This window comes from Astyanax mexicanus, chromosome 14, assembly GCF_023375975.1.
Source record: "Astyanax mexicanus isolate ESR-SI-001 chromosome 14, AstMex3_surface, whole genome shotgun sequence".
NCBI lineage: Eukaryota > Metazoa > Chordata > Actinopteri > Characiformes > Acestrorhamphidae > Astyanax > Astyanax mexicanus.
The window spans coordinates 6,305,533-6,326,378 of record NC_064421.1 but is presented as its reverse complement, the minus strand read 5'-3'; the positions used below and the strand labels follow the sequence as shown (position 1 = coordinate 6,326,378).

Here is a 20,846-nt window from a genome sequence, read left to right as displayed (position 1 = left end):
TTTACAGCAGTGAAGGGCAGAAAGGGACGACCCCCAAATAGAGGTAATTAGGCATGAAAAGAGAGAGAGAGAGAGATAATAAGAGAGAGAGAGAGAGATAGGATGGGGTGAGACCAAAGACATGGAAAAAAACAGCAAGGATGCTGTGGTTTTATTTCCTTAACTTTTATAGATATTAAGCTAAAATCACCTACACTGACCTACCTACTCATTTGATTGGCCCATTGCCTTCTCCCAGACCAAGTGTCTCAGACTGCCTTCATTGAGTTCATAGTAAAGCCTGGAGGAACAGAAACCAGAAGCAGAACCCAATTAAATTTTCCAATAGATTCCTAATTTGTCCAGAAAGAGGACAATACTTCAACAGTAAAAGTACAGATAATTTATTTTTATTTGTGTTATTATAATTTATTTCCATTTCCATCAAATTAAATCAAATTAAAGTACCAGAGCTCAGCTCCGTTTACCCTGTTTGCCACTAAGACGAACCAATGCTACAACAATCCAGTTTAACCCCTAAGCATAAGCGAGAGAGCCAGCACACACCAGTTGATGATTAAAATAAGAGAAAATCCAGTTGTAAACAATATTTGGACTCAGTAATTAGTATGTAAACTTGCTCTGGAGTAAATATTACAGGGTTCGTACAGTCATGAAAAACGTGGAAAAATAATGGAATATGAAAATAGCAATTTTCAGGCCTGGATATGTTTTGAAAAGCTGAAAATACCCAGAAAGTTTTGGAAAAGTCATGAAAATTTGGTCTACAAATCGCCAAAGTTTCCGTTTATCGATGGAGAAAATCTATTTTGAGCTAACAAATACATCAGCTCAGAGTTAATTCAGTAATTTAGCTCTACACAATGGAGCTCTCAGGATCTGACACACATTTTATTATTAAAAGTTGTGTCTGATTTATTTTTTAGGCCTATTATAATCAATTTCGATTATAGTTTTAGTTGATTTTGGTTTTATTGTTCATGTCTGCACTGTTTTAAATATCGTATGGTCATGAAAATTTGCCTTAAAGGCATGGAAAAGTCATGAAAAAACCCTTTATTATAATATTAGCACAGGAAAAACTAACTGTTGGAATTAAAAACTGATGGTTTAAGGGAGAAAAGATGGGAAAATGGGTGAGGAGAGAGAGAAAGATGGAGAGAGTGAGGTTTTGGGTGAGAGACTGGAAAAAGATAGAAGAGAGAGAAACAGAAGTCGAAGATGGGGCGTGACAAAGTGAAGTGGTAGAGTGTGTGTGTGTGTGTGAGTGCAGCAGGATGAGTTTGACCCTGAGGATGAGTCATGCTGCTGTCGCTCCCCTTCAAACGGCATCACACACACCCTGTAAACAAGAGTGTATGTTTTTTAACCTTTAGCTGAGAGTTCAACTAGTGATGTACTGATTCAGTATTAGAACTGAATATCAGTCCTTGCTGTATCTAACCAGTGTGGTTATCAACCTATCATTAACTATCATTAAATAATCCAGCTCAGAAAAAGCTATTCAGCTAGCATTGCAGCTTTTACCCATTACAACTCTACTATGGCTTACTGCTATGTTTGTTAGCCTTGTTATCCTTTACCCTGGCAAAACCTGGCTGTTAGCATCATGGCTAACCCACTCCAACTCTGCTGAGACAGGCTGCAGTGTCTGTTAGCATTGTGGCTTTACTCTAAATTAACCCGGCTGCAAGCATCACAGCTAAGCCACTATTCTAGGATTTATTTCTCTGGATCAGAGTAACCAACACTAGAAATAATGTTTATATCATATCAAAAAATACCAATACTAACTTGTTCAAACCTGTCATCAACTATCAGTTAGTAATCCAGCTTCTAAATACATCTCAAATGCACACTTGTTCTTAAATTACATCACAGTTTATATTTGATATGTAGCAGCTATCGAATGCATGCGTACTTGAATTATCAAACTGTTGTCATACATACAATAAAATATCAAAATTAATACACTCATTGTTTCTTCTGAAATCAAAGGTATTAAAATATATATTTTATCCTGCTTTTATGGGAGTAACTGTCTCTGAGGTCCAGCAATGATTTTCTACTAGATTTTCACAAATTCTGTTCACAGGAACACATGCAACATACACATGCTTCTGAAAAACAATAAGATAGACCTGTAATTCACACATATACAGATCTGGAAAAAGATGCAGAGCTTTCAGACCTCAAATAATGCAAAAAAGAGCTCAGAAATCAATATTTGGTGGAATAACACTGTTTTCACAGTTTTTATGCATCTTGGCATCATGTTCTCCTCCACCAGTCTTACACACTGCTTTTGGATAACTTTATGCTGCTTTACTCCTGGTGCACAAATTCAAGCAGTTCAGTTTGGTTTGATGGCTTGTGATCATCCATCTTTTTCTTTTTTATATTCCAGAGGTTTTTAGTTTGGTAAAATCAAAGAAACTCTGCATTTTTCATTTTTAAGTGGCGTCTTATTTTTCTACAGAGCTGTATAATGCAGTGTAGAGTTTAATCTACTAGCTACAGTGTGTACGGGTTAAGCAGCTCTTCTCTGAACTCCACTTATGTGGGGGTTTAGAGGGTGGGAGCGTGAAATGCAGGGTGGGACCCTCTCTCTGGAGGCTTGCCCTGACTGTGCATTCTCCATTATTTCCAGATAGTGAGGTCAGGACACCTATGCAGGGAATGCAGCTCAGAACACATGGCCAGACACATTCAGGCTCATCTCCCGGCACTTCCTTCATCACTCTGCAGCTCAGTGCGTGATTTTAGAGCAGGGCTTTGCGAATGTAGTGCACACAGTGCGTGTGTTTAATGGTTAAAAATAAGAAAATAAGATATTGATACCAAAAAAGCAAATCATGGCTTATAGTTATTATTCAAAGCTAAACCATATGTTCTCAGCATCTGTTTGAGGATAAAGCCACACCCTTCCACAATCAGAGCCAATCAGCATGCTGTTTACAATGTAAGTGAAGAAGGGGCAGTGTGCAGCGTAAGGAAGCCCTCTTATTGAGGAGATCTGCGCAAGCGCAGCAGCAAGAACAAGTCGAAATCACAACGCTACAAAGCACATTGTGTTTCAAATTATTATGCAAGAGATATTTTATTATTTTATCAATGCAAATGACAGTCAGTATAACTTCTAAGTACTTGTTTTCTGCTTTGTAATGGCATTTTAGCAGCTGCTCTCTTAATCTGATTAATTTGTCTGACGGAAACCATCCTTATTTTTGCTTTTATCTGAACAAACACGTCTATGCTCTTAATCAGCCAAAATACGATGATCACGCTTCAGTTTTCGTGAAATATGTAATATTTTCATACTTTTTTTTTCAAAGCACTGCACTTTATATTGCTTTTGTTTTAGCAGCAGAGAGATCCTTTTTCTTTCCCATATTGCTTGAAACCTGTGGCCTGCTTTCAACCTTGTGGAACAGTGCATTTTGAGTTTACTGTTATACTGTTATCATTGGGAGGTGTGTTCAATACAATTGGACTTATACTTAAAGGGTCATGACTTGAAATTAGGGCTTTATGATATTGGAAAATTTTATCATTTTTTTTTCAATGATATATATCGCGATATTAAACAATACAGGGCCCATGACATCACCAGCCATGCCTCCACCTGCACGCTAAGTCAGCGCAGAGCACTCAAAACCCGAGAAAAACCAAGTATGTATTGCTGCAGACTGGAGCACCTCCAAAGAGGAGGGGCTTACCTCCAAATGGGAAGTTCACCAACAGTATACGGCTCGAGACTGGGAGCGCGTTTGTGCGCGAGACCTCTCTCACCACGGCTCCGGCGAATGTCATAATAAAAGTCTTCCGTGATTATTATTACTATTGTTCTATTACATCAAATTTAATGTTATATAGAATGTACTATCACATTATATATTATATTATATTATATTATATAAAAGTCTACATCGTAAGGCAGGGAGACCTCACTCAACACAGCTCCATTTCTCTGCCGAATGCCACAAAAAAAGTCTTCCGTGATTAAAAGGCTCATGGATAAATGGATAAATATATTAGTCAACAATTAATGATTATTTATATTTCTTAAATGTCAATATAATAAAATACGTGTAGTGTGTATGTATTTATAATATTATTGGCTATGGATAAACAACTGCCTTTATTATTTAGATCTTTACTATTTTATGGCAAATGTTTAAACGTTTTAAATAAATAAAATGTGGTTGCAATGTGCACAACATGCTTTAAGACTCTTAGAAAATGCATTTTAAAAGAAATAAACATTTAATAAACTAAATAGATTAATTAATTAACCTTTGGGGTTATTTACAAGCACAAAACGTTGTGAAAAACACCATACCGCGTAACACCAAGCACCATCCTACTTGGAGGTAGGCTCCGCCTGTTTGGAGGTATGTCCCTGCCCTTTGGAGGTGCTCCAGGCTGCAGCTATAACCTTCTCAGAAAAACAGCAAAAACGACAGTAATCAACCATTTAATCAGACAGTTTAGCTTATTTCTGTGATTAAAAGCGTAAAAAATCAACTGTTACTGTAAATATCTTTGCAAAACCCTCCTGCCTCCCCTCGCGCTTCTTGCGCAGGCAGCAGCAGCCTGTCACTCACACAAACACAGAGATAGCGCTGTGTATCTACAGTACTTCTTGTGTCGAGAATTAAAACATTGCAACATGACGTGTTTGATTTAATTGCCTTAAGTGACTGTGCACATCGTGATGACGATGCTTAAACGATGTATATCATGCAGCCCTACTTGAAATTAAACAGACTGCTATTTGCGTTGAACATTTAGAAGAAATCTGAGACAAATATCACTTGCATAATAATTTGGAAAACAGTGTAATCAATCAGTACGTTTCGGTCAGATTTTATCCGTGATATAAATGTTGTTGTTCAAATAGTAATCTGACCTTTGGTATACAGTATTTTTTTTTTTATATAATTATAGGCTATATGTGCTTTGCACATCTGACAAGAATGGTTCATGGGTCATTTATCACAGATTTACACCATATAAACCTTCTTACGTCAGTTGTTTGTCCTGTAATGACGTCCGAGGCTGTATTCAAACAGCTGAGGACAATTGTAGTGAAGTCTTTTGATCTGTGTGAGAGGCAGCACAGCTTTCCCTCGGCCCGACGCCTCCTTTGTTTTCACGTCAGTATAAAGTACCAGCTTTTCTGCCTTTTCTTTCTTTTCGTCTGAGTTCTGGGTTTCGCCGCAGTTTTCTCGCGCTCAGGAATTCTTTTGCTTGGACAGATGTCTTTCATTTGACGCTGTGCAGGTGCAGTGCATTCTGGGACACTGGGTATTGTGCAGCAGTGCCTAAATACACAGGAAATTTTGCACAACACTGCTCGTTTCCTAACCTGTGGGATTATTATGTTGAGAAAGGCGAGATGGTAATCTGTTAAATATGTTGTGTTGTGAGGCTGTAGGCTGTGATTTACAGCGCTGTAATCAGTCGCGATGTACAATTCATTACAGAACAGCCCCGCGGCTCCAGCGGAGACGAGGAGCGGAGCATGAATATGTGATAAAGCGACCATAACCTACTTTATCATGTATTTTCTTGCATTTTTATACTTTATTTTTCCCCGGAGGTGCACTAATGATGTTTGGGAGAGATATATACGCCAGAAATAGCTCAATGTTTCTGCATAATTTAATTGTTAAGAGTAATTAAAAGTAGTTCAGTGTGAAATGCTCAGTGCCAACCTGTTAAAAAAAAGTCAGTTGAAGACCAGCTTTTGCTGAGAACTAGTTTAAGAGGGTTTAAGCTGCTTTTTGATGGTCAAAGTGGTGGGAAATTTGCTTATCCTGTTGAATACGTATGTTAAACTGGTTAACTAGTTGGTTACCCAACTCTTAAAAAGAATGGTGTACGTTGTAATGCATTTGATTTTGATCATCCCAGTCATGATGGTCAACCAGAATAATCTAGATTGGTCAGAATGATCATGCATGTAGACCAGCTAAAACCATAAAACTCAAATAAAAACATACACTGTGCTGGTCAAGACCTGCCAACCAGCTTGAGTTACATTCAGCAGCAGATGGAAACTTAGTCATGGCCAAACCTGAAATGTTTTAATAAAATGAAAATGAAAATGCTTTCTACCAGAAAATGATTGCAATTACACGTTTAAGTGTATTAAAACAATACCAAAAACAAAGGAAAATGAGATATAAATTAATATAATTTCACACAAAACTCCAAAAATGGGCTGGACATTTGTTTGCATACCCTTTTGAAAAAATAAATAAAATTGAAAATTAATAAACCATTAAAAAATTATAAAAACAAAATAGAAATATTGGTAGAATCCCCTTGCACAGACATTTTAAACCTTTTTACTTTAGTTAATAATAGAGTTTAAAAATATATATATATTATATACTGTATCACACTGATTTGTTTTGCCTTGTAATATTGGTCAGACTTTGGTTTATTCATTGGTGTGTTTAAACCCTGACTACTAGAGGCCATTGTTGTACTCTGTTCTGATTGAATAAAAAGTATGTTTTTCTTTTTCTCAAATTAAAAAAATGAGTGTGTTTTTATGCAATTACAACTTAAACTTAAACTTGATTTACTAAGCTATTAAACTAAGCTATTGGCTGTACTGCATGTCATTTTATTGCTTTTAGGACAGTATCACAAATGGTATATTTTTAGTGAAGCAAATATAATTCATGTAGTAATGATTTATATACACAAGCACTGTTCAGTTGACTAATCGTTTGTTTTGTTTCTGATTTTTCTACAGATTCAGCTAACTACATCCGTCAGCTGGAGACAAAAGTCCGGATTTTAGAGGACGACAACAAGCAGGTAAGAGACACGAGACGCTCTCAGCAGCTTAAGGTTCATTTTAGTACTTTAGAATAATAATAGTGATTTTCAATGCTTATAAACCAAAGTATTCAATTATGTATTGAACACTCTTAAAAATAAAGGCACTGTGAAGGGTTCGCTGAGATGTAGAAGAACCATTTTTTTATGGCAGATAATATGCACATCTCTGCTGGATTTGCTCAGTCAGCTTTATGAGGTAGAGTCACCGGGAATTCAGGCTTTCAGTTAACAGCTGTGCTGAACTCTTCTTAATTACTTTAAGAAGCAATATTTCTTGCCTTATATATATATATATATATATATATATATATATATATATATATATATATATATATGTGTATATATTGTAGCTAAACTAATGTTACATATAATGTTATATAACTAAGTTTTATATCTATATTCACACCTTTTATGAAGACACTTATAATACAATAACTTGACCCTTTCAGACCCTGTGTCCATTACAATGGACATCATGTGTTTTCTTATTTTTTCAAATGTTTTGTTGAACATTAGACTATTTGAAAGCTGTTTTTAAACAGAATAGACTATGAACAAGCCAAAAGAAATGGTTTATAAGCCAATTAAATAATAATGTAGCCCCTCCTACTGCATTGGAGGAAAAAAAAAACAGCAACAAAGCTAACAAGGCAAATTAAAATAGCTTTTAGTTAATAAAGTTTAGAACACTCTTTTTTCCATGTTTATTTCATTATTTATGGCTTGTGAACAAAAAAAGTCAATATCAACTCAAAAAAAAGCAGTTACTTATTTTAGTTAATTGGATTAAATGTTAATTTAAGGTAGGTTTTATATTATAATATTCGAGTTTTCTAGAAAACATTAGCATTTAGCATTATTATTAATATTTATTATATTTTTTAACACTGGCACATAATTCAGGTCTGAAAGGGTTTATTAAATAAAAAATAAAGATTATTACAGATTTCTCCTGAAAATGAGAAATGGTTGATATATGGTTATTTACTGGAGAGACACAAATATTGCTGATATCTGATTACATCACCATATTGTTACAGGCCTGGATTGATCCGATAAATAAAGTGGGTTATGGGCTTTAAGTAGGTTAGTAGGCTGTAGGAGAGGATTGGAAATCGTTAAGCTAACTCGATATTAATAATGTCCAAAATCAAACACACACACACACACACACACACACACTTTTTTTTTTTTTTACCTCATGTAAGCTCCAGTAATCCCTCTAAGTGAAAATGTATGAGCTTTTGGCACACAGCAGCAATCAGCACACAGAGCCCTGGTCTGGACACACACACTCTCACACACACACACACACACACACACACACACACACACACACACACACACACACACACACACACACACACACTATTACTGTATCAGGCGATTCCATAAAAGAAGAAGAAGATGATCTGCGTGTCTGGATTAGATCATCTCCCAGACTGAGGGAATTCCATCAGATAGATAACATCAAACACGGGATGGTCTTTATCTCAGACACCGGGCGGTCTCATCCCCGACACGAGGCAGCTCTTACACACACTGATCCCCAGGACACGCTCCGCACCCAAACAGATTATCTGTGTGTGGAGATCTTTGGCCAGGTGCAGCCAGGATCCATCACGGGTTCAGACAGTCTTTATGAACCGTGATCCTCTGCTACATAACTCATCATCCCCCCCAACGCTTGACCTGCCAGTGCACTCTTTTAGCCTGTAGAGACTTTACTTTTACTAATACTGTAGAAACCAGTAGATGTTCAGATGTTTTCTGTGCTGAGAAAAAAGTAAAAAAAAAATCGTGTTTTATAAACTCATCATTAGGGGTGTGCCATATCATATCGTACGCAATAATATCTCCAACATTTTTGAATATTATGAACGATATAAAACACTGACATATCACATCATATCACGCACTTCTAATTATCACATCAGGGTACAACTTTTTTGCTGTTTTTATCAAAAGAAAAATTCACACTTTTCTCATTTCCCATTATATATCTACTATGTACAGATATATCTGTTTTTTTAAGATTTTTTTTTCTTCAATTCAGTCATATCACCAAGAGTATCGTTATCGTGAAAATATCATTAAATATTATGATATTATTTAAGGTCCATATCGCCCACCCCTATATAATTAGTTTAGTTTAGCTTATTTTGTCTATTTTATTGGAATGAACAATGCTCCTGTAAGCCCTGATATGATGATTTCCCCTAATTAAAAAAAAAATCATTTAAGCATTATTTTCAGAAATATTGACAAAATTATGTTAATATTATTAATAAATACATTAAAGAAGCTGTGCATCAGATTTTGCAAATAAGCTCAGTCCCACTCTATAATAAGTGTCTCTAATAACTGTGCAGTTATATATTAACAGTCCATATACTACTGGTGAAATACACATTATTACGGATTTATTACAGTTGTACAGGTCTTTGACTTGTGTGTAATAGGATGTGTAGAATAAGTTATGTATACATTTACATTCCTCCAGAAGCTTTTGTCTGGTATACAATTAAATACCATTAAATTCATTATTCATATTTCATTATGAGAAGATGGACAAATTATGCCACGTCTAAGTGACCTTTATACACGTGTAATTACGTAATCTTTATTAAATCTGTAACAATACATAATTTACCAGTAGTTACATGGATTGTTAATGTGTAATTACAGAATTATTAGACACACTTATTTTAAAGCTCCTTTCCATCTACAGTCCTTTGGCAGGTAAAACATTTCTATGGACAAACATATTGGGGCATCTGCTTAAAATAGATTATCATGCTTTATTCGTTGGATTATCTGCCTTTGTACTTCAATATTTTAATGGAAGCACGATAAACTAAATTAGAGAATTATTGATTTTAGAAAGAACTATGAATGAGCAGGTACTCCAATATTTTTGTCCATTTAGTTCACATAAAAAACAATAATATTGCACAGGTTGCAGGTCGGTGCCTCCAAAACAGCTCTAATCTGTTGAGGCATGTACTCCAGAAGACCTACTAGTGCATCTCAAAAAATTTGAATATCATTGAAGATCTTTGTATTACACACAGAGTGATCTATTTTTTAAACGTTTATTTATTTTATTATCGATGATTATGGTTTACAGCCAATGAAAAACCAAAAATCAGTGTCTTAGAAAATTAGAATATTATATAAGACCAGTTGGTACTTTTGGCAGTGTGGGCAGTGTGCCAAGTCCTGCTGGAAAATAAAATCCTCATCTCTATAAAAGTTGTCAGTAAAGAGAAGCATGAAGTGCTGCAAGATTTTATCTTGGGGTATCTAGGGGTATAAAACACCCCTAGTCACCCCTAGTCATCAATCATTAAACTGATTTTTTTTTTATATTGATTTATAATATATTTTATTGTATGTTCTATTTAGATCCAGTTCTAACATGGCAATGATGAAATGTTTTCAGTTATAATAACTGTGCCTTAAGGGTTAAATCTAGAAAAATACACATTCAAGCTACATTTTTCTTGTTTTTCCTGTAAGAAATTGAGTCTAATTGATGAGGAATGAACAATGGCATGGTACAAAGACTTTTGCACTATTTGGAAAGTCTTTCTTATGTTTGGACGCTTGTCTGGATCAGAGCTGGACCCAGAGCCGCAGTTTCGTCCAAACCGTCCGAACGCTGGGGACGTGTTTCCTCTGTGTTCGTCCCTCTGCAACACTGCAGTCCAGCCCTCTTCCAGAAACTGGGTTCAGCAAAGTGGAAAAATAAAGCAGACTGGAGACTCGTCTGGAGACGCGACACGTCCCGCTGGCAGCCGCTCAATCATAACAGCCAGAATTCATCAATAATAATTCAGACTGCTGATGGAGGAGCCTGATCTTAATGACTGCTGCCTGACGAGACATGGAGGGCAATTTATAGACTCGAGTGGCTTCTTCCTCCTCTAATCAAATAGATGAGACAATAATGAGCCAGACGAGCCGAGTCCTTCCCTCAGCTTTTCTCAGAACGACAGAAGAACTCATCCGGAGCTCGTTCAGACCAGACTCTTCTATACGTGACATCCTGAGCATGAAGATTAGATGTGAGGAAATGATCATCTGCTGTAAATGAAATACAGTACAGTTCTGAACACTAGGGCTGAGTTTAAAAGGTCAACTCGAATCAATCTTCATTTAAATGACCCGATATTGAATCATATAAACCAGAGATCGACCTTAAAAAAATGTGTTTTCTTTCTTGTGTGTCAACCTCATCCATCTGCACAACACCAGCAGTTCCAAACATGGCATATTTTTTTTTTAGAGAAGCTAAGCTAACATTAGCAACAAGTTTTATTCTTTATATCTCTCACTCAATGTTATTAAAGCCTGCTAGAGTAGTTAAACAAGATGTGTCTCATGTTTAGTAAATTCATGATCTCTCACTCATGTTTAGCGAATAAGTTTAAAGTTTAATGTTAAAACTTTTGGAAAATGCTACGTTTTCCACCTTAAACATGGCAGATCTAGACCAGCTTTTTTTTTTTTTAACATGCTGTAGTTTTAGAGAAGCTAATATAAGCCATGTTTTATTTTTTTATTTTTTATTTCACTCAATGTTACTAAAGCCTGCTAGAGTAGTTAAACAAGGCATGTTTCATTTTTAGTAATTCAGCTAAAAATTTACCTAACAAACAAACAAGTTATCATCTTCTGTGAATTTTCCATTTCACCTTAAAAGTGACTGCAGTTATATTCAACATAAAAACAAAAAACGGTCCATTCCCTTTTTTAACTATAATTTCAAAGCTTTTTTTTAGGGTCTTTTCTGACACTAACATTGCATGGAAGTGTATGTTCAAGTGTATTACATCAACACTGTTGCTGCGTTATAGACATGTTAAGTTATGGGCATGTTAAATAATAATAATTAAACAAAAACATTTATGTAACTGTTGGATTAAGTCTATAATGGTAGGTTGAGTGTTCCTTGTAAAATTACAACATTAGTTCTTTAAAAATCATTATTCTTATGTATCTGAACAAAAACTGTATTTGTAACTAATGCAATTCTAACTAAAATATCCATGAATTAATTTATATCAATTTTCTTTAAAAAAAATCACTCCAGGATGTGGATCTGCTGGTTTATTAGAGAACGCTGCACGTTTATCATGCTCAACATGGATAAAATCACTCCAGATTTTTGACATTTGTGAAAATACCCACAGGAAAACGCATTGCCATTTTAGTGGCATTCTGCTGAGGGGTTTCCCTGGATTCAGAGCAGGGGTTGCTGTTCCAGTGAATAATCAGATGTGTGTTAGTGCTCAGTGTACTGTTAACTAAACAGTGGTGTCTCATCTCTGATCTCTGTGCTTTGTTTATATGGTTCACTTTTGATATTTTGAATTATTTCAAGTTTAAAAAACAGCTACAATTTGTTTTACATGAGAAATGTGTAGAATTAAACCAGACTATGATCCAGATCCAGATTATGAAGGAACACATAAGGAATTATGTAGTAAATTAAAAGTTTTAAACAAACCAAAATACTACAAAATGTGAAGAAGCATTTAGGAGCTTTTACTATCTGGGGAGCTGTTTGTTAACCTGTGGTTTCTGAGGCTGGTAACTCTGATAAACCTATCTTGTACAACAGAGGAAACTCTTGCTCTTTCCTTTCTTGGGACGGTCCTGATGAGAGCCAGTTCCATCATAACGATTTTTATGGTTTTTGCAACTGCACTCGTTGAAACACTATAGCATATCTACACTGATAGTGTTTTTTATTCTCCATTAATGATATATGATTATATTAATATTTATACATGTATATATTTCTTTTTGTCTGCAGGGGAACATTGGAGATCTGAAGACGCTGAGGAAAGGCCTGTCTCTGTATCACTCCGAGTCCCAGCTCTCTGCTCTGTCCAAGTACCAGGATGCTCTGCAGAATGTACGTATGATCACCCACCACCCACCCTGATCTGACCTTCTTATTTATCTACCAGAGTTTCAGACGTACACTGAGAACTACTGAGTCTATTTCAGTTTAATTTAGGAATAACTGGAGTTGATGTTCTTTACAGGGGTTTTGAGGAATAATGATGAAGGATTGATGTTTTTACTCTCAGCAGAAACTGTGGTTGCCAGATCCCTGCTGTACATGAGCTAGAGTAATACATGAGCTAGAGAAAAGAAAGAAATATGGAGATTTGCTGTTCGTCATTGGGAAACAAGACGATGGTCATTTTGAAAAAAGGTTTAGCTCTCTATTATGTGGTGTTGCCCTCAGGCAACAGACTACTTTTTGATTACTGTTTGACACTTCTTCTGGGGTGGAGCCATCTTTTCAGTAGCTAAAGCCACATAGGATGTAATGCAAGCAGTTAGTAAGATAAACATATGTGTATTGATTTTTTTATTATTAAAATAACTTAAGTAAAAAAAATACAGTACTGTGCAAAAGTTTTACATTTTAATTTATGCAAAAAAAAAACATAAATTAAACACAGTAAAATGTAACAAGGAATTTTTCTTATTTTTATCTAAGTATGTTATATCCTGTGAGCCGAGCTGAAGAACAAAGTGATTCCAGATTTCTCCCGGATGATTCCCTTTTAGCCAGCATGTGTATATTATGTTCAGTTCCGTCAGCAGCTCACCTGATTTACCACATTTACCAATTTATCAAATCAGGTGTTGATTAATATGATGAGAACTAGAAATAACTCTATTAAACTCAGATCAGGAGGAGAGATTAGGAGATGTTTTAAGAAAAACAGGGCTGTAAAGCTGTAACTGCTTTTTGTAAAATGGATGTTTGTATTTATTGTAATGTTAGTGTTTTACTGATCCAATAAACACTTACTACTTAGATAAGACACTTATTCATCACTAAAATTCCCACAGATGCCTAAAACATTTGCACAATACTGTACATGTTCATTGATAGGTATATTTGGCTATATAAATACACATTTAGATTTTACCTACTTATAAAGAACAGTTTTTAATTTGTTGATTCAGGATAACATTGTGCAGTTAGACCAAATTTATGCTTATATATATTTTTTTATTATTATATCTTCATAAATCCAAGCTCCTCCAAACATAAAAATCATAAATAGTGGGTAATACACTGTCTGGCCAAAAAAAAAAGATCACACACTAATATTTTGTTTGACCGCCTTTAGCTTTGATTGCTGCACGCATTCACTGTGGTATTGTTTAGATAAGCTTCTGCATTGACACAAGATTTATTTTAATTCAGTGTTGCTGGATTAATTTTTCACCAAGATCTTGCAGCAGCATTGATGATGGTAGAGTCTGACCACTGCACAAAGCAGCTCTTCTCCATCCAGCACATCCCAAAGATTCTCAATGAGGTTAAGGTCTGGACTCTCTCAATCCATGTGTGAAAATGATAAATGATGATCTCATGCTCCCTGAACCCTGAACTCTTTCACAATTCCAGCCCCATGAATCCTGACATTGTCTTATCTTGGAATATGCTCATGTTCATCAGGGAAGAAAAAATAAATCTATTGATCCAGGAATAACCTGGTCTATATTCAGTATATTCAGGTAGTCAGCTGACCTCATTCTTTCAGCACATACTGTTGCTGAACCTAGACCTGAAGACCAACTGCAGCATCAACCCCCACATCATTTACTTTTCTTTTTGGCCAGACAGTTTACTTTCCATATAGTGTGAAGGAACACTGCAGTGATGGTTCAGGACACTGTTTGATTTTTGGGACGGTTTTAACCTGGTTTCCTGCCTCCTTGTAGGGGGTATTGTAGCTCTGTGATCCCAGCAGGAGACACACTGTCTCTCTATAGTGCTTAAAGGATATCTGCTAACCTGGAAATGACCTGAAGGAAAGCATTTCTCAGATGAAGCCAGAGCTTGAAAACGTCTGCGCTTCATGGTGTTTTTTTGGGAGTTGACGCGAGTGCTTTTGTATTCACAGCAGCAGGTTCTCTCATTTCTCGCCTCGCCGTAGCTCAGAGGCGGACTGCGCTAAACGCCTCGCACCCAGAGCTTTTGAAGTCATGCTTTTTTATTCTAGCACGAGTTCCAGTTCTCCAGACTCAGCGGTTCTGACGGTCCAAACCCGCCACATTCCTGCTTGGTGCTGTGGACGTGAGAGACAATAACCTGAAGCGCTGTGTAAACATCTCTCAGACCTCAGCAATAACACAGGGCAGGGGAACAGGCTGCATGTCTGTGCTCTGTATGAGGCTGTGCTTTACTCTGTGTTTATTTAGCTTCTCATGCTTAGCTGAGCCAGCAGAACAGCCCCTCCCCTTCCTCTGATCTCACTGCTGGAGGCTTTAATAAGTGGGAGGATGAGAGCAGGGGGTCCCACTTTATATTAAGTGTCATTAATAACTGTGCAACACTCCAGCTGGTAACTACTAGAGATGTGTGCATTGTTATAGATTGATGACAGTTTAGCACTCTGTACAACGGCCGTATCGGCGCATACTTTGCCCCAATAAATTGCTTTTTCCCCCCATTATCCAGCACCTCAAAGTAGCTCCACACCTCCTTGTTGGATTCCGGAGAGCATTGACATTTAAATTGAGGCATTAATAACTTAAAAAGTGCAAAAGAAGCTTATTTAAAAAACACTATTTACATCCCGTGCTGGTTGCCACGCCAGGAGGCAGGATATGCGGAGTCTATGTATGTATATGTCTGTCATTATCAGTACAGTGATGGCGGCACCCGGAGCTACAAAGAAGTGCTATAGGATGTAAACAGTGTTTTTACTAGAGAGTTTCTAACGCTGATGAGTAGTTTGAGAGGGGCCCTGGGTGATGTACGGATGATGTATGGGTTTAGAGCAGGGCAAGAGGGAGAGCTGTGATTGGGCTGAGCAGTGTGCCTCTGATAGCGGTGATGCACAGATGGTTGGATGTCACCAGTCTGAGGAATTATTGATTGATCATTGATTTGCATACTGTGATGTGTCTGCGTACCAAAGTACTTGGACACATCATTCTCGCCTGTAGCACAGTTGAAACTGCGTTGAAAAGGCATTGCAGAGACAAAAATGACCACAATAAAAGCATTTTTTTAAAGGTTAGGAAATGTTCATTTTTTTTTTAGCAGGACTAGTATGTTCAATTAATTCAGAGGAACACATTTTTTTTGCTATAAATGAAAAAAATCTGGTTTAGTGCCTCTTTAAGAAAATTCTTTGCGTGACGACGATAATATGCAATATGCATAATGTCAGCATTTGCCCGTTTTTGACGCTAAAAGGCGCATGCAGAACGGCTTCAAATGAACTCCTCTATATTTAGAAACGCGCTCCTCTTCCTCTCTTCTTCACCACCCACTCCATCCCTGTCTCATCCTGTCTTCCTCTCGCTGTTTTGCTGTTTCAGTCCCCGAGGTAGTGATCTTTCTCCTCTGCCTCCTCTCCTCAGAAAAGGTCGTGAGCAGCCCTGAGGATGACGAGCCCCCGCTCCAGCTAATCACAGCGCTCTCGGGCCGTGACGGGCTAAACCTCGCGCTCGGCCCACTTTCAGTACCACGGGACGCTTCCACAGGAAGGAGAAATCAATTAGAGTACGCCGCGGGTCCCATCCACAGAGACGACAGGGCTTATTTTAATACTCCTCTCTGTGCAGAGGGAGAGAAAGAGAGTGAGAGAATGAGAGAGAGAGATAACGAGGGAGCAAGAAAGAGTGAGAGAGAAAGAAAAAGTACAAGACTGAAAGAATGACAGAGCGAGACAAAAGATGAGAGAGAAACAGTGAGAGGAAGCAAAAGAGGAGAGAGAAAGCAAGAGTAAGAGAAAGATAATGAGAGAAGTAGAGAGAAAAAGAGAGTGAGAGAAGTAGAAAGAGATGAGTGAGAGAAAGAGCACAAGAGTGAAAGAATGACAGAGAGCGAGACAAAAGATGAGTGATGTGGGAAAGTGAGAGACTGAGAAAGAGGGAGAGAGCAATAGATGAGAGAATAAAAAATAAATGAGAGAAAGAGCACAAGAGTGAAAGAATGACAGAGAGCGAGACAAAAGATGAGAGAGAAACAGAAAGACGAGAGGGAAAAAACAGTCAGAGAGCAAGCGAAAGAGGAGAGATGCGAGAAAGTGAGATTGAGAAAGAGAGAGAGCAATAGATAAGAGAGAAAATTGGCGAGAATAAGAGAAAAAGAGAGTAAGAGAAGTAGAGATAGAGAACAAGAGATGAGTGAGAGAGCACAAGAGTGAAAGAATGATAGCAAGCAAGACAAACGATGAAAGAGAAGCAGATCAATAGATGAGAGACAGAAAAACAGAGAGAGCAAGTGAAAGGAGAGATGTGAGAGATTGCGAGAGCAGTAGATCAGAGAAAAAGCGAGAGTAAGCAAAAAAGAGAGGGAGAAGTAGAGAGAAAGAACATGAGATGAGTGAGAGAGTAAGAGCACAAGACTGAAAGAATGACAGAGAGAATAAGAGTGAGAGAGCAAGCGAAAGAGGAGAGATGCGAGAAAGTGAGAATGAGAATGAGAGAGCATAGATGAGGGAGAAAAAGCGAGAAAGTGAGAGAGGGGGAAAGAAATTGAGCGTGAGAAAGAGCAAGAGAGCAAAAGCAAGAGAGAGCGCAAGAGCGTGCGAGAGAGACGTGAGATAGAGACCCTGTCTCTGGGCTCGATGCTTCATTAGCATGACTTTGAACCTCCACTTCAAACACAGTGGGATGATGCTGGTGTAAATAATGCAGGAACGTGCTGCTGAAACTGTAATCAGGGCCGCCGGTGGGGCGGGACATTAGTTAGGGGTTACCTGAGGACCTGTGGGATCAGAACAGTGAAGAAACACCAACACTGACCTCATGCTGAGCTTTCTTCTACTGAAGTTCAGCCCTGAACGTCTGAAAGTTTGTCTACATCCACTGCAACTGATTTGACATCATTATTTAAGGGTTATTGAAGCACTGCAACATTACTTATAAATAATAATGTACATTTAGCAATAGAGGACGTGAAAGTTCAAGAAAAAGCATTTTTGACAGGCCCTAAAGGAGGCAGGTGTAATGCGGTTTCCTTTCAGAGCGGATTAATCTGATTCCAGGTTATGTTCAGTCAGAGAGAGAGAGAAAGAGCACGCTCAGTCAGAAACTTTACTTCAACTACACACTTAGTCTTACTCTGGGTGAATGAGCTACTGAGCTCTGAGTTTCCTTTTCTGAAGTCTCCATTGCTCCACCAGCCGCTCGCGTTCAGTAAAACTGAGCCGGATCCTCTTTTAGAGGCTGTACTTGTGACGTAATTACGTTATGTTGTGTGACATGGTCAGAAGGACTCCCACGAAAAGTGAATGAATGAATATAATTAATATATCATTAGACCTAGCAGGGATAGCCATTCCAGCACACTGGTATCATTAAACACAATATTATGTCCCTTCTCCAAAGCTAGCGGATGTTCAATGGAGGAGCACAGCATCCATGAGCTAACATAGACCTTCAGGAAGGAGTGAGTGCAGGTAGAAGGGAGCTGCTCTGTCATCACCTTGTAGGCAATTGTAAGGGCTTTAAATTGAATACGAGCAGCAACCGGTAGCCAGTGGAGCTCAATGTGTACTTGGGTGACATTGGAATTGCATTGCAGTAGTTGAGGCGTGAGATGACGACTGTTGTTTACTGAGTGACAGTAGCCTGTGCAGCTTCTTGTTATTGGTTTTAAAGTATGACTTATCTGGGAAAAAAAAGAGTTTTTACACTGCAGATAACTCAGTCATAGTTCAACTGATCCAGACCAAGACAACATATTTTAGTTTGGACAAATTTTGGTCCTTTGGCCTGGATCAGTTGAACTATGGCTGTTATCTGCAGCGTGTAAACACTTTTTTTTTTTTTAAGGTTCCGACTAATTATGAATGAATGAAGTTCAACTTACATAGCGCTTGTCTAGAAACCCAAGGACGCTTTACAATTTACACGTTTTACACACAAGCACATTACACATCCACACACATCCACACACTGGTGAGAAGCGGCAGCCAATAGCGCACAGCGTACTCTCAACCGGCACTACAGCATTTGCATTTTACCCAGGACAGAGTGCCAATCCATATCTGGGCACAGTCATACATACATTTTACACACACACAAACTTACATACACACCAGATTTATTACAAGAAGCTGACACAGGCTACCGTCACCCAGTAAACAACAAAAGAAGAAAAAGAACTGGTGTGGTGCCATCGGATTACAGATTATGTTGCTGGTGATTCCTGCATCTACTGTAACTGTAGATTAACTCGTATTTATGAATAAAAGGATAGCAGAATTTATGAGACTCTATAAACCAATCAGTGTAAAGCAGGGGTATCCAAACTTTTTTTGTTGGGGGCCAGAAGGAGAAATATATTTGAAGTCACGGGCCACAGACTCTGTAATAAAACAAATAATAAAATATACCACTTTAAATAATACATTTTCCTGATTACTTTCATTTACACACCATTTTACTTGACTGACTATCTTTATCTATCTTTGACAATGTTGTGTAAACATCTAATTGATGTTTCATTTCATGATGTCTCTTAATATTAAACTCCTTAATTACGGGAACTTTCAGACTCTGTGGCCCGTTTTTCTGCGCTAAAACTGCGTAGCCTCTCTGCTTTTAGACTCTTTGGCCTGTTTTTCTGCGCTAAAACTGTGCAGCCTCTCTGCTTTTAGACTCTTTGGCCCGTTTTTCTGCGCTAAAACTGCGCAGCCTCTCTGCTTTTAGACTCTTTGGCCTGTTTTTCTGCGCTAAAACTGCGCAGCCTCTCTGCTTTTAGACTCTTTGGCACGTTTCTGACACCTAGCGTTCAACCTTTGAATCTCACATTATGAAAACCTGCTTAACAGCGGGCCAAATTTCATTCTATTTCTAAAATACCTCGCGGGCCGCTCCAAAAAAGGAAACGGGCCACAAATGGCCCACAGGCCGTAGTTTGGACACCCCTGGTGTAAAGTATAGGAAGATACAATCCATGTAATTGAGGATGGCAGGATGTAGGAAAGTTTGTTGGTCACAAACATGCAGTGTGAAACCAAAACTAACTCTACTATACGTTGCAATACAATATAACTAATATCAATGGTCGTTCCAATCCTGGTCCTGGCATTTAGATATAAAAAAAATGCCCCGATCAGTTTAACTCCCTCGTTCTAAATATTACAACATAAGCTGACTCATGTTAGGTCACTCAGCAGGGTCCTTAGCTCTGCTGAAATGCACTGCAGTGTTTTCATATGAACAGGCTGTGGATTATCTGAGGATTAAATCTGACCTAATAAAGCTGATTCAGAAATGACACGGCTGGAGGAAATGTACCTGTCTGAGCAGATTTACCTCTACCTCTCTAACTCTCAGCTTACACGTTCCTTTGTGTTCTTCGGATATCATCATCTAATCTGCTGTTGGATATGAGGATGATGATGACATAAACCTGCTTTGTTTCAGTGACTCATGACATCATAGATTAAATAGATGACAGGTGTATGATTGGAGCTTAGTGAGAGATTGTATAGTGTGTATATATTTTTAATCCCTTGTTGATTTAATGAACATGTCCGTGCTTGTTCTAGGAAGGGCCAGACCGATATCAAAATTGTGTTCAAATTTGGTTTCAGGCTTTTGTTTTTCTCCCAATAGGCATAGAGCATCTCACAATACAATACGCTGACTATGATAATGATTACATCACAGTACTGTGCCTCTGAGAAACTCTATATATCACAAGAAAATTATCTACGATACGAGATAGATGGATGGATGGATGGATGGAGTAGAGTAGAGTATCATTGAAAAGTTACTTTATTTCAGTAATTCTGTTGAAAATATGAAACTCATATATTATATAGAGGTATTACACACAGAGTGATCTATTTTAAGCATTTATTTATTTTATTGTTGATGATTATGGCTTTTGGAGATGTGGATTTCATTTTCCAGCAGGATTTGGCACACTGCCCACACTGCCAAAAGTACCAGTTGATCTTATATAATATTCA

At 37.6% G+C, this 20,846-nt stretch overlaps 1 protein-coding gene across 2 annotated transcripts in view; it reads left to right on the top strand.

Annotated features, from left to right (window-relative positions):
* ccdc85ca (coiled-coil domain containing 85C, a) overlaps positions 1-20,846 on the top strand; it is an 85,651-nt gene that overhangs the window by 47,712 nt on the left and 17,093 nt on the right. For both annotated transcript variants that reach the window (XR_007424196.1, XM_022673269.2), the window contains exons 2-3: positions 6,773-6,837; positions 12,686-12,787. Coding sequence is in view for 1 of the 2 variants with exons in the window: in XM_022673269.2 (XP_022528990.2) it covers positions 6,773-6,837; positions 12,686-12,787 (167 nt within the window). In the remaining variant the exon portion in view is untranslated. The remainder of the gene's footprint in view (positions 1-6,772; positions 6,838-12,685; positions 12,788-20,846) is intronic.